General features: G+C 46.6%; 1 protein-coding gene across 1 annotated transcript; it reads left to right on the forward strand.

Annotated features, from left to right (window-relative positions):
* The first annotated feature begins 8,592 nt into the window (after window positions 1-8,592).
* Window positions 8,593-11,728, forward strand: LOC123452066. Its single transcript, XM_045128641.1, has 4 exons — window positions 8,593-8,799; window positions 9,090-9,242; window positions 10,256-10,461; window positions 11,180-11,728. The coding sequence occupies exons 1-4, from the start codon at window positions 8,695-8,697 to the stop codon at window positions 11,385-11,387; spliced, it is 672 nt and encodes a 223-aa protein (XP_044984576.1). The 5' UTR covers window positions 8,593-8,694; the 3' UTR covers window positions 11,388-11,728.
* Window positions 11,729-12,243: the final 515 nt, after the last annotated feature.

The following is a 12,243-nucleotide window of genomic DNA, read 5'->3' on the forward strand; positions in this document are numbered from 1 at the left end:
CACGGATCGCCTAAATACTCAATTGCCTTCGAGTGTATCCTACAGATCCACTCGGGGACTCGGCAGACCCTCAGTGAGGCTCATGAAGATGTCAAGACAACCGACAATTACATGCTCCGCATGTTTGCTATTGGCTTCACCAAGAAACGCCAAACAAAAACCACGAGCCAAAATCGTGTCAACAACTCTTTGGTAGAAGAAGAGCAAAAGTTTCGATTCAAATTCAAAGTTCGCCTAAAGATAGTCGGTTCGGTATAGATCAAGCTTATCCACACCGAACCAAGAATGTGACGGCCAACAACAGTGGCCAAAGTTTCTTACAACCAACACTCGGCATACCGAGGCAAAAAGTTTTCTTAAACGTCGTCAGGACTGGCACTGGGACTGGCAGGCTCCATGAATGTGTCGAGGTCGATCCCGTCGGCGATGCGAGTGGCGCTCTCAAGGAAGGTCTCCATGAAGTCTTCGAATCGAAGCTTTTTCGTGTTGGCGACCTGCAACGCCTTCAGCTTCTCTTCGCAAGCTCCCTTGCAGTGCACACGGACAAGCGACAGAGCGACGTCCGCACCACAGCGAGCCGCAAACTTCTTCCACGCCTGCACTCGGTTCGGGACCTCCTCCAGCCGAGTCATCAAGCCTTCCATCTCGTGCCGAGTCTCGTCTTCAGGACAAAGCTCCTTGTCGATTCGGCCGACGACCTCTCTCAGTCGACCGATGAAAGGTCCCACTTTTCCCAGGAAAATGTGCGCTTAGAGCATATCTCGATTGGCGTCATCGCCGAGTGGAATGTTCGGAAGAATCGAACGCTCAACGTCAGCTGCTTCCACCTCAGCGTCCATGCAAAAATCTGCAAAGACAGGACGAGCAAACAATAAGCGCAGAATGAAATGCACAGTCCACAAACACTCGGAAAAACAGAACTTACCACCGAGAAGAGCTATCATCTTCCGGGCCCAGTCACTGACGTAATTTTCCTCTGCTATGCACCGCCTGTTCAACACTTTCATTTGTCCCATCAGCTCGGTCCTTTGTTTCCCCATTTTATCCACTTCAGCAGTCAATGCCTTGTTTGCCTCACGGGCCTCCTCCAAGGACTTTTCTCGTTCAGCCAGAACATCCTTCATACCAGCCAACGCAACCATTGCTGCATCCAATTCCCCAGCAAACTGCACCTTTTCAGCCCTCAGAGTCTCGTACGCTGCTCCCATCTCGCAAGTTTTCTGCAAGTCAGCGCCAAGAGACGATCAGACAAATTCAACAAGGACAACAATAAACATTCTAAGTTCTTCAGACCCCTGCCGACGCAAGCAGTCGACAGCGGTCTCGGGGACTACACCCAGTGGGTTCACTAAGAGTGACCCCACTGGCATGAAGCTCAAACAGGTCAGCCCTATTGAGATACATGACAACAAACAAACCTATGAGGTTATTACTACCCGACCTGAGTAAAATTACTCTCGGGGACTCATCCAGTAGGTGCACTCGGAGTGCCCCCACCGGTAACATTCGAACAGATTAGTTTTTGATCTGATCAAGTTAAAGGAAATGTGTATAAAGACAACTGCCGATGCAAGCACTCGACAGAAGTCTCGGGGACTACACCCACTGGGTTCACTAAGAGTGAATCCACTGCAAAACAATCATACTCTATCCGAGTGCATTGCTCACACCCACTGGGTTACAAGAGGAAAGTAAATACTTACTAGCCCACTTACTCGGATATCGTCCCGCAGTTCCAAGCTTCGCTTGTACACGGACGCGATGGAGTCGTACGCTCTCTTGGCCTCTCCCGCCATCAGCTCCGCCTGCACCATGGCCCCCTTGGCAGCTCCCACCCGATCTTCCGGGAGGCGCTGGACGTTGTACCGGATAGTCGACGGACCTGGCATCGTAGGAGACTCCTTGGGCATCCCAAGGCCTGCTCCAGTCGGTTCAGCAGCGATCAGCGCCGTTTCAGTCGACGGCATCGCCTCAGTCGGCGGCGCGTCCATGGCGAGAGTAGTAACCGGCGGAACAGCCTCAAGGACAGGCACCGCAGCTTGCTCAGATCTCCCCTGGTCGCCCTCCTCCACATAAATCACCCCTGAGGGAAACCCGACTGAACGGCATGAGACCACAGGAAAAAGGCAAGACCAAAGACAGAATTCGTGATGCAATAATGAAAACTCTCGGAATCGCCACGACGCACCTGGCTGGGATGTGACAACGTTGTCCGTGTCCATGGGATCGTCCCCCTAGCGTGCCAGAGAGGTGGCAGAGGTGGCAACTCTGTCGAGTGAAATTCATTCGACCAATAAACAGGGGTTCAATCGAATACCGGAAGATGATAGAAGAACAATGCACTTACATTGAGGTGACGGGAACTGTGACCCTCATCCGCGGCAAAGCCTTCCGAGGCTTAGATCCACTCGGTTTGTCCACCTTAGAGGGCTGACCCGCAGGCTCAGCAGCAGCGTCCCTGGTCCTCTTGGTGCTCTGAGCACTCGGAACCACGGGAACGGCTGGTGAGGCGCTCGGAACCACAGGAGCGGCTGGCGGGGCACTCGAGGATGCTGGAGGGGCCGAAGGAGCCGCGGGTTCATGACAACGTTTGGTTCGAAGCTCTAGCAGTGGGGGTGGCGAGTTCTGCTCTTCATCTTCCTCCTCTTCTTCTTCGGACTCCTCCTCCGTCTCCCCACTGTCGGAGACGTACTCGACGCTCTCCACGCTACCCTCCTGGCTGCCTTCCTCCTCCTCGGCCGGATTCCCATTCGAGACAGGGGAAAACCAGTTAGTCCACTCCTGCACAAGATACAGTCGACAACATCAGACGTCAGACAGTGATTCAAGAAAGCGATAAATCTAAGACAATTGTGCGCACTCGACGAGTTTTACTCACCTCATTCGGAGGAGGGTTGTCCGCGCGGAAGGCCTTCACTCGTTGGGCCCCTCTGGGGTTTTCGCAGGCGCCCGTGATGTTGAGGACCCACAACGCCACCGTCTCCCCGGTCACGCACTCGACATTAGTCCGAGTGGAGTCCTCAGGCCCCGTGTAGTGCCACATGGCGTGGTGTCGAGCTTGCAGGGGCTGGATACGCCGACCCAGGAAAACCTCCAGCAAATCTATGCCGGTGACTCCCCTACGGACGACATCTACAAGCGCATCTACCAGAGGCCGAATCTGAACCTTCTCCGCCTTCGTGAGCGCGAGCTGCTTAGGCGGAGCCGGTCGGTCTAAGCTAAAAGGAGGCAGCCCAGTTGTGGCATTCGGGCATGCAACGTCCTGGCAGTAGAACCATGTCGACCGCCAATTCCTAACAGAATCACTCAACTGAAGAGCGGGATAGCTACTTTTACTCTTCTTTTGGAAGCCTAAGCCTCCGCAGAGCTGGAGGAGGTGAGTTTTATCATCCGACTGGTTAAGTTGTTTGATGGTTTGGGATCTAGCAGAGAAGATGTGTTTGAAAAGCCCCCAATGGGGAGGACAGCCGATGAAACACTCGCACAACACGACGAAGGCAGAGAGATGAGCTATGGCGTTTGGGGGAAAATGGTGGAGCTGCGCCCCGAAGTGGTTCATTATACCTTTGAAGAAGGGATGGGGAGGCAAAGAGAAACCTCGGTGCACGTGGCTGAGCAGCAAGACGCGCTCCCCCTCCCGGGGCGCCGGCTCGGTCTCGCTCTCCGCCGGCAACCTCCACGACTTGTGCGCAATCATCCCGTGCTCCACCAACTCCAGCAAGTTCTCCTCCGTCATCGTGGAGGGGAGGAAGTCCCCCTGGATCCAACCCGCCGGTAGCGCTCGCTGCCGCCGCTGAGCAGGAGCCGCCGCCTTCCCCTTCTTCTTCCGCGCCTCTAGCTTGCTAGTCTGCCCCTTTGTCATGGCGAAGGCTGCAGATTCGCGAGAGTGAAGGAGAAGGAAGGAGCTTGGGATGCGCAGGGGATGGCGAGAGAAGCGGAGCAAATGCAAGTTATCCGGCGAGTGTAACGAAAAACCCTCGCCGCAGAAGTTTAAATAGGGTTCCGACTAGGTCACTAGCAAGTGGCCCCGAAATCTTATCCCCGACCGGTTGCTGCGATATTAGTGGAGAAAATGAAGGCGCGGGAATCGAGGCGTCAAGTACTACTCGATTGCGATGTCGTCATCCCCGCTGAGCGCGCGACAACCGAAATTTGAGGATCCTGGAAAATCCGCCGCCGTTAGTTGACTGGTCACGTCAAAAGATACCACGGAAGCACTCGGTCCCTCACGGTTCGTTTCACAAATACATCCACTCGGATCATTGGTCAAAGAAGATAAAATGGATCGAGGCAAGCAACGCCAAAGTCGCATCCGTACCAGTCGGATCCGTACTCCAAGCATCGCTTCGTCGTTCCAACCCCAATCCATTCAGGGACTAGTGATGGGGTTATAGTCCTAGGGTAGGGTCATAGGCCTGCCCTATAAGTCCTACCCAAGGACTACCCTTCATAAGGGATAAGGCCCTTAGTCAGTTCCGACTGAGTTAAGAACTTCCCATTATCCAGTCGGTGACGGATCCACCATCATCCAGTCGGAGATGAGGATTCGGAGCGTATCAAACTTACCGTCTGGATTCCACTCTGTGCATCGTACCCCCCTGGAGGATAACGGTCATACGTTTCCATGTGCCTTTATTGGCATTTAAGACGTACGTTACCTGTAACGTAGGCATTTATTTGCCACTACTCCACCCCTGTGCACTGAACCGTTGTGAAGGGCAGCGCACTCTATATAAGCCACCCTTCCCCACTGGTGCAGGGGTTAGCAATTCACTGTAATCCATATTCCACTCGACAACAAGCTCCTAGAGCACTGAGACGTAGGGCTATTACCTCCACCGTAGAGGGGCCCGAACTCATACAACCTCGCCGTAGCTAAGGCTCTGCCCATCCTTTCGTACCCTACACATCTACTGCCAGGCTTATACCCACGACAGTGAGCGTGAGCATCTTGTTCTTGTCACTTTAGTAAAATTTTTATTTATATGATTTAGATAGTTACTTGTATAATTTCCTTACTTGTATGATTGTTTGTTATATATAGTGTCATGATTTTGATATCCGTCTCTGTCGGTCCTTATCCGGCTTATGATTCGGATGTGGTATATTATCTTTTATAACTATTTGTTTTATTTCGTGTTTATGATAATCATGCCCATTAAGTTCACATAGATATTTTTATCTAGGAGGTATGTGAACTAAAAATTGCAACCGATCCTCTTATCGAGAAGTCAAATTTAGTTGATAATAAAATTATTTGAAAGAAAATTTCAAAAGAAATAATGAAGAGAAGATGAAATTGGAGTTGTATGTTGTCGATGTTGTCGATGATCACAAGATCAAGATGGATGCAATGCGCTTGAAGATTATAAAGATTATAAAATATGTCATTAATAAAGAGGGTTGATATAATTATGTTGTTGGATTAATTATTACCTTAGTTGTGATTTTGATCGCATTTGTTATTGCATTTAAATGCTTTAGATAGATGATGTTATTTTATGAAAAATATGTATGAACTTTATGTATATAATTTTGTAGTAATAATATTTGGTCACTACTCTACTTTGCTTTTAATGTGATGAATTGTATTAATTTGGTCACTTCGATGTTGTGTAATGAAGATGAGCCGGCAATGGATGTGCGATGACCGACCCTCTCCCGAGTTCATTAATGGCCTCCATAATTTTATACGTGTAGCTGAGGCAAACAAACGAAATGGTTCTATGTGTTGTCCATGTGGTGTGTGTAATAATAATAAGGGTTATTCTACCTAAAAAATCCTTCACAACCACCTGCTTCAGTGCAGTTTCATGTCCGACTATAACTGTTGGACCAAGCATGGAGAAAGAGGGGTTATAACGGAAGAAAATGAATAAGAAGAGGATGATGACAACTATCCTAGGTTCCTTGAATACGATGGTACTACAATGGGAGAAGCTGGAGAAGAGGCATCAGATGAGTCTGCTGATGATCTTGGTCGAGCCGTTGTTGATGCGGAGAGAAACTGCAAAAATGAAAAAGAGAGGTTGAAGTTGGAGCCCATGTTAGAGGATCGCAAAAAATGTTGTACCCAAATTCCGAAGATGACAAGAAAAAGTTGGGTATCACACTGGAATTGCCGCATTGAAAGGAAGAAAATGGTGTATCTGACAAGGGATTTGAAAAGTTGCTAAAAATAATAAAGAAGATGTTTTCAAAGGATAACGAATTGCCTGCCAGTACATACGAAGCAAAGAAGGTTGTTTGCCCTCTAGGATTAGAGGTGCAGAAGATACATGCAAGCCCTAATGACTGCATCCTCTACCGCGGTGAGGAGTACGAGAATTTGAATGCATGCCCGGTATGTGATGCATTGTGCTATAAGATCAATCGCGATGACCCTGGTGATGTTGAGGGAGAGCATCCCAAAAAGAGGGTTCCTGTCAGGGTGATGTGGTATGCTACTATAATACCACGGTTGAAACATTTGTTTCAAAACAAAAAGCATACCAAGTTGTTGCGATGATACAAAAAAGACCGTAAGAAAGACGCCATGTTAAGAGTACCCGATGATGGGTCGCAATGGAGAAAATCGAGAGAGAGTTCCCGAACTTTGCAGTTAACACAATTAACATATGGTTTGCCTTAAGTACAGATGACATGAATCTTTTTGAAAACACAACTGTAGACATAGCACCTCGCGTGTGCTCTATGTATCTATAGCCTTTCTTCTTAGTTGTGCATGAGGCCGAAGTTCATTATGATGTTAGTGCTTATCCAAGGCCCTAAGCAACCCGGCAATGACATTGATATGTACCTAAGGCCATTAGTTGAAAAAGTTTACAATTATAGGATAAAAAAGGTGTACGTATGTGCGATGAGCACAAACATGAGAAACTTGGCCTACGAGCGTTGTTGTTTGTAATCATCAATGATTGACATGCTCTTAGTAACCTTTCAAGACAGACAAACAAGTGATACAATGCATGCACACATTGTTTATATGAGAATGAAAGTATATATATTTGGATAAATGTAAAAAGAACGTACATCTCTTAAGAATTTAAAAGTTTATCCAGGACATCATTGTTTTCTTTTGATGAGACATCTCTTAAGAAAGAAAGACAAGCATTTCAAAGACGAGGGAGATCACCGGAAGAAGCCTGGCCCGTACTGCTTATGATATATTTGATATGATCAAGGATTTAAAAGTAATCTTTGAAAAGGGTCCTGACGGACAATCTGTTTGAAATGACGTTAACGGACACGCACCCATGTGGAAGAAGAAATCTAGATTTTGGAAGCTACCCTATTGGAAAGTTCTAAAGGTCCGCTCTGCAATCGACGTGATGCACGTGACGTAGAATCTTTCCGTGAACCTGCTAGGCTTCTTGAGCACGAAAGAACCAGCAACGTATGAATGAAAAAGATGACATGCATCCAAAGCAGTATCAAGGTATTGCCAGCTACGCTCTTTTCAAAGAACAGAAGGAAATCTTTTTTGAATGTCTGAGTATTATTAAGGTCCAGTCAGGCTTCTCGTCGAATATAAAAGAAATATAAATATGACAGAAAAAATTTCAAAACCTAAAGTCATGACTGTGATATGTTTATGACGCAATTACTTCTGATTGCATTAAGAGGGATTATACCGAAAAATGTTCGAGTACCCATTGTGAAGTTATGTGCATTCCTCAATATAATTTCTCAAAAGGTAATCCATCTAGAAATCCTACCATGATTACATAATGATTTGATACAATGTATTGTCAGTTTTGAGTTGGTGTTTCCAACATTCTTCTTCAATATTACGACGCACGTTCTATTTCATCTAGGCGAAGAGATTATCATTTTGGGTCATGTATTTCTATATAATATGTTCCCTTACGAGAGATTAATGAAAATCTTAAAAAATACTCCCTCTGTCTCAAAATAAGTGTCTCAACTGTCTTCAAGGACTATGGAACAAAAGAGATTATTGAGGTTTGTATTGACTTTATTTTTAACCTTAAACCGATTGATGTTGCTGACACGAGAGTTTCGCGTAAAGAAGACAATTTACCATTTAAAAGTGCCATCGCTTGATATCGTCTCAGATCTAAATCTGTCAGCAAAATGAGCTCGTTTGCCATCCCTCATTCAGCAAACGTCTGTCGGAGAATATTTTCCAAAAAAAATGGACCCATAAACGAAGAACGGCGAGGCAAAGCGTGCGACAAGTGAGAACCAAATAAGCACCTGTTTGCATGTTGTTCTGGTGAGAGACATGGTGGGCGAAGGCTACACACCTTTCGAATTAGCCAGCACCACCCATCCTTTCTTCCTCTCAGAGAAATATCATCGTCGGGGCCCACTGTCATGGACACGAGTGTCGTGCGAAGGCTATTTAACAGACGTGTAGAAAAGGCGAGCAAAAAAAATTACATTCCCCCCCCCCCACCTCCGGCGATGGCCGCCGGTCTCCTCCTTGGCGACGCCGCCGCGGCACCGCGGGCTCGCATCGCCGTCTGCCGTCCGCGCCTTCACCTCTGCGGCTGGGCCCCGAGGCCCCACCACGGCTGCCGCCTCCCCCGCGCGCGGGGGCGCGCGCCGGCCAGGTTCGCCGCGTCCGCGTCGGGCGGCGGGCGGGGCGGATGGGACGAGCCTTCGGAGGAAGAGGTGCGGAGGGAGAGGGAGGCGGAGTTGGCGCGGCGGCTGAAGGAGGCGGAGGAGATGGACGAGCTGGAGCGCACCGCCGAGGAGCTGCAGAGCCGGGCCGCCCCCGACGACGAGTCCGAGGAGGAGAAGCGCGAGCGCGTCCGCCGCGAGCTTCAGAAGGTCCCCAACCCCTCTACTTCACGGCCACAACTTCGTACCACCAGCGCCGCGTTGTTGTTTGCAGATTGCCTAGTACCACTGCAGCACATGAACACGGCCACACTGACATACCGACGCTGCACAACCAAATTAGAATTAGATCGAACCAAGCTACACACTACTAGCTACTTAGCTCACTGCATATAATTTGTTATCATCCCATTTGTTTGTACCCACATTGTTCTACAATGGGATACTTGCAGAACATGGGGAAGGAGGCTGATCATAGTGGGGGTATGTTTGCATTGCAGGTGGCCAAGGAACAGGCCGAGAGGAGGGCGACGGGGAAACAAATGTTCGATCTGGGGCAAAGGGCTTATGGGAAAGGGATGTATGGCCGCTCCATCGAGTTCTTGGAGGCTGCACTCACAATCATACGCCCCTCCTCGCTCCTCGGCGGTGAGGTAGTATCTATATTGGACATGTCATGCTATTGCTATGAGATCCATGCGTATGAGGTTACCTGTACTCTGCTCACTGGTATGCTCAAGGATTGTGCATATAAGCCCGTGCTAGAAAGAATATTGATGTTAGTGCTAAGTGACTCACTACTTATTAGTCATGCCTGTGCCTTGTGTCACCTATGTTAGAAGTACATAGGAGAGTGGCATCAGATGTATGTGGTATCAGACAATCTTAGCTTTATCCTGCTAAATGGTAGTTTGAGCGAGTTAATGAAGGATGAAACCAACACCACATATGGAGAACAAGAAGATAGCTAGAGCCAGGGAGAACCAGAGCATTTCTTCCAGAGTACTCACCCCAAGGTTCATGGCTCCCTCAATGATTGTTAGAAATTTTCACAAGCCACTAGATATTAGGTATTCCTTACTTATATGAAACCATGGATAGAAGTTCGTGCACCTGACTGCTAACTTTTCCAAACTGTATTTAGAAGAGTCAAGTGATGGGAGTACACATTTAAATCAATGAGAATGACTAAATTAAGCCTGAGCATGGAAGTTATTTATTTTGTGGGAAACTGGGAACTAGAAAGCTTCACACAATTGGAGTTATGTACTTATGTTGGAGTTGCTGTTTGTTTTGTGGGCATGGATGCCGAAAGCAAATGCTCTTGGTGTTCGGTATAGTTTACAGGCAGTTCGAATGCACTGCAGGTAAGTATGCACTAAATGGACTTAGTGGCGGTTGGCACATGTCATTGTTAGCTTGTTATCACAACCTTAGCTGCATCTCAACCTACGAGAAAGACTGGCATTTTACATTGAGAATTGAAATTATTCTTCATGTGCATATATTTGATCAAGCTAGCATCATCCTGTATGATCAGCATATGAGCAGCCAGTGTCACCCGGTCCAGTTCACTGATTTCAATGAACCTTGATCATGGCTGTAAACTATGATGAAAGATCCTGTAGGTGCCTTAGTGACATCTACTGCCTGCCCTCACTTCCAGATTCAAATTTGGCTTGCAATGGCATACGATGCCAATAGGCGGCACAAGGATTCCATAGCATTGTACAAAGAATTGGAGAATACACATCCAATGATTAGCATCAGGAGACAGGCAGCTGAATTCCGGTACATTGCTGAGGCGCCCAAGTTGAAGATCTCCAACGATGAGGTGGTCACGATACCGCAAATTGGATCCAGCTGGGACTGGTTAGTCATCTTTCTGACACAGTACTATTTGCTCTTACCATATCTGTGCCTGACAGCTTCTTTGGTTTCTCTCTGCATGTAACTGTTGTTTGAGTTGAGTGACACCTTCAAGCAAAACATTCAATAAATAAGATCGACTTATCATGGCTGTCAACATTGCATAAAGGTTTTTCAGTCACATATCTGCTTTGGCAGTATATGAAGTATTAAACACTGCTGAACTGTACTTATTTATACGACAAACTGGTTGCTTGTTGCTATGCTACCACATGACATTGCGAAACTAAATAGTAGTACTCCTGAGCAAAATAATTTTTGCCACTGAGCATAGACAAATGCCTGTTAATTTTGATTGACCTCATTTAGTAGCTAATCATACATCCTGGATTTTAGTTACCTTTTCTACTCTTGATTTGAACTATGACATACAACCTCCGTCCGGAATTAACTGTCGCTGAAATGAGTGTATCTAAGACGCGTTTCAGTGTGTAGATACACTCATTTCAGTGACAGTTAATTCCGGACTGAGTACAAGTGTTCAACACAGTGCGAGCAGCCAATATCCTCTGCATTCTGCAAGAGGTTTTCCATGTTCATATACTGCTAGTTACAGCTTACATATAAATAGCATACTCTTCCATTTCATGCAAGGGAAAGTGTCTGTCGATTCGTTCCTCTGGATGAATCATTCTAACTTGTGTGTTGTTGCATTAATCAGGTATGCTGGGACATGGAGCGACAAGATCCCAGAGCAGGAGGACAAGAAAAGAAAGATGGTGGCCGCCGCCAGCCAACCGGAGCCTTCGACGAACGTCTTCGGCAACCTCTTCCTCCTGCGGCCGCCGGGCGAGTGGAAGAAGAGCGCATGGGCGATCGTCACCCTATGGGCCGTGCTGATCGGGACAGCGTTCTATCTGCAGAGATGAACAACTCCTGCAAGCCCTGAAGAGACCATTGACACACCCATCATCCTCCATGGTCGCATGAATGACAAGGAGATTGCAGCAAGGGATGTCCCGAGCCTGCACTGTCACCAACGAAGGCGAAGGCAAATTGCATTTGTTATTTTAGGTGTGCTATCCAGGGAAGCTATACATTTCCTTCAAAGAAAAAAAAGAAAGAAAAGAGGAAAAGTTATACATATTCCCATGTGTACTGGCATAGCCCAGATAATATTATTTCCCCACTGAATGTAAATATAACCAATTAGAGATGTAATGTAACAAAAATGCTTACTGGTCATATATTGATTCCCACGTTTAGAAAATTCGTCTGTGAATATAATGTTAATGAAACATTTTTCTGTGCTTGTGGTAAGAGAAAATTAAGCACAATGTCACCACAAGAAAAACATATAGATAGCAAAAAATATATATCTACTGTGACATTGGATCATAAGATCATCACTATGTACTGTGGTAAGAGAAATTCTTTTGCTATATATAGATAGCAAAAAATATATATCTACTGTGACATTGGATCATAAGATCATCACTATGTACTGTGGTAAGAGAAATTCTTTTGCTATATATAGATAGCAAAAATCCAATGGATCATCATTATATACTAGCAACAAATAGCACATATTTTTCGCTATAAAATGACATTGGATTTTTGCTATTTATGTTTTGTCTATATACATTGGATCATCATTACATATATATCAAAAAATTAAGCTCAATGTCACCACAAAAAATATATTCCAACGTTGTACTCTTGCATGCCAGCTCTTCGATTTTCGCGATAGTGCCGAGCTATATCCTGTTCCCCACGCTCGATAAC

The sequence above is a fragment of the Hordeum vulgare genome, chromosome 5H, assembly GCF_904849725.1.
Source record: "Hordeum vulgare subsp. vulgare chromosome 5H, MorexV3_pseudomolecules_assembly, whole genome shotgun sequence".
Lineage (NCBI taxonomy): Eukaryota > Viridiplantae > Streptophyta > Magnoliopsida > Poales > Poaceae > Hordeum > Hordeum vulgare.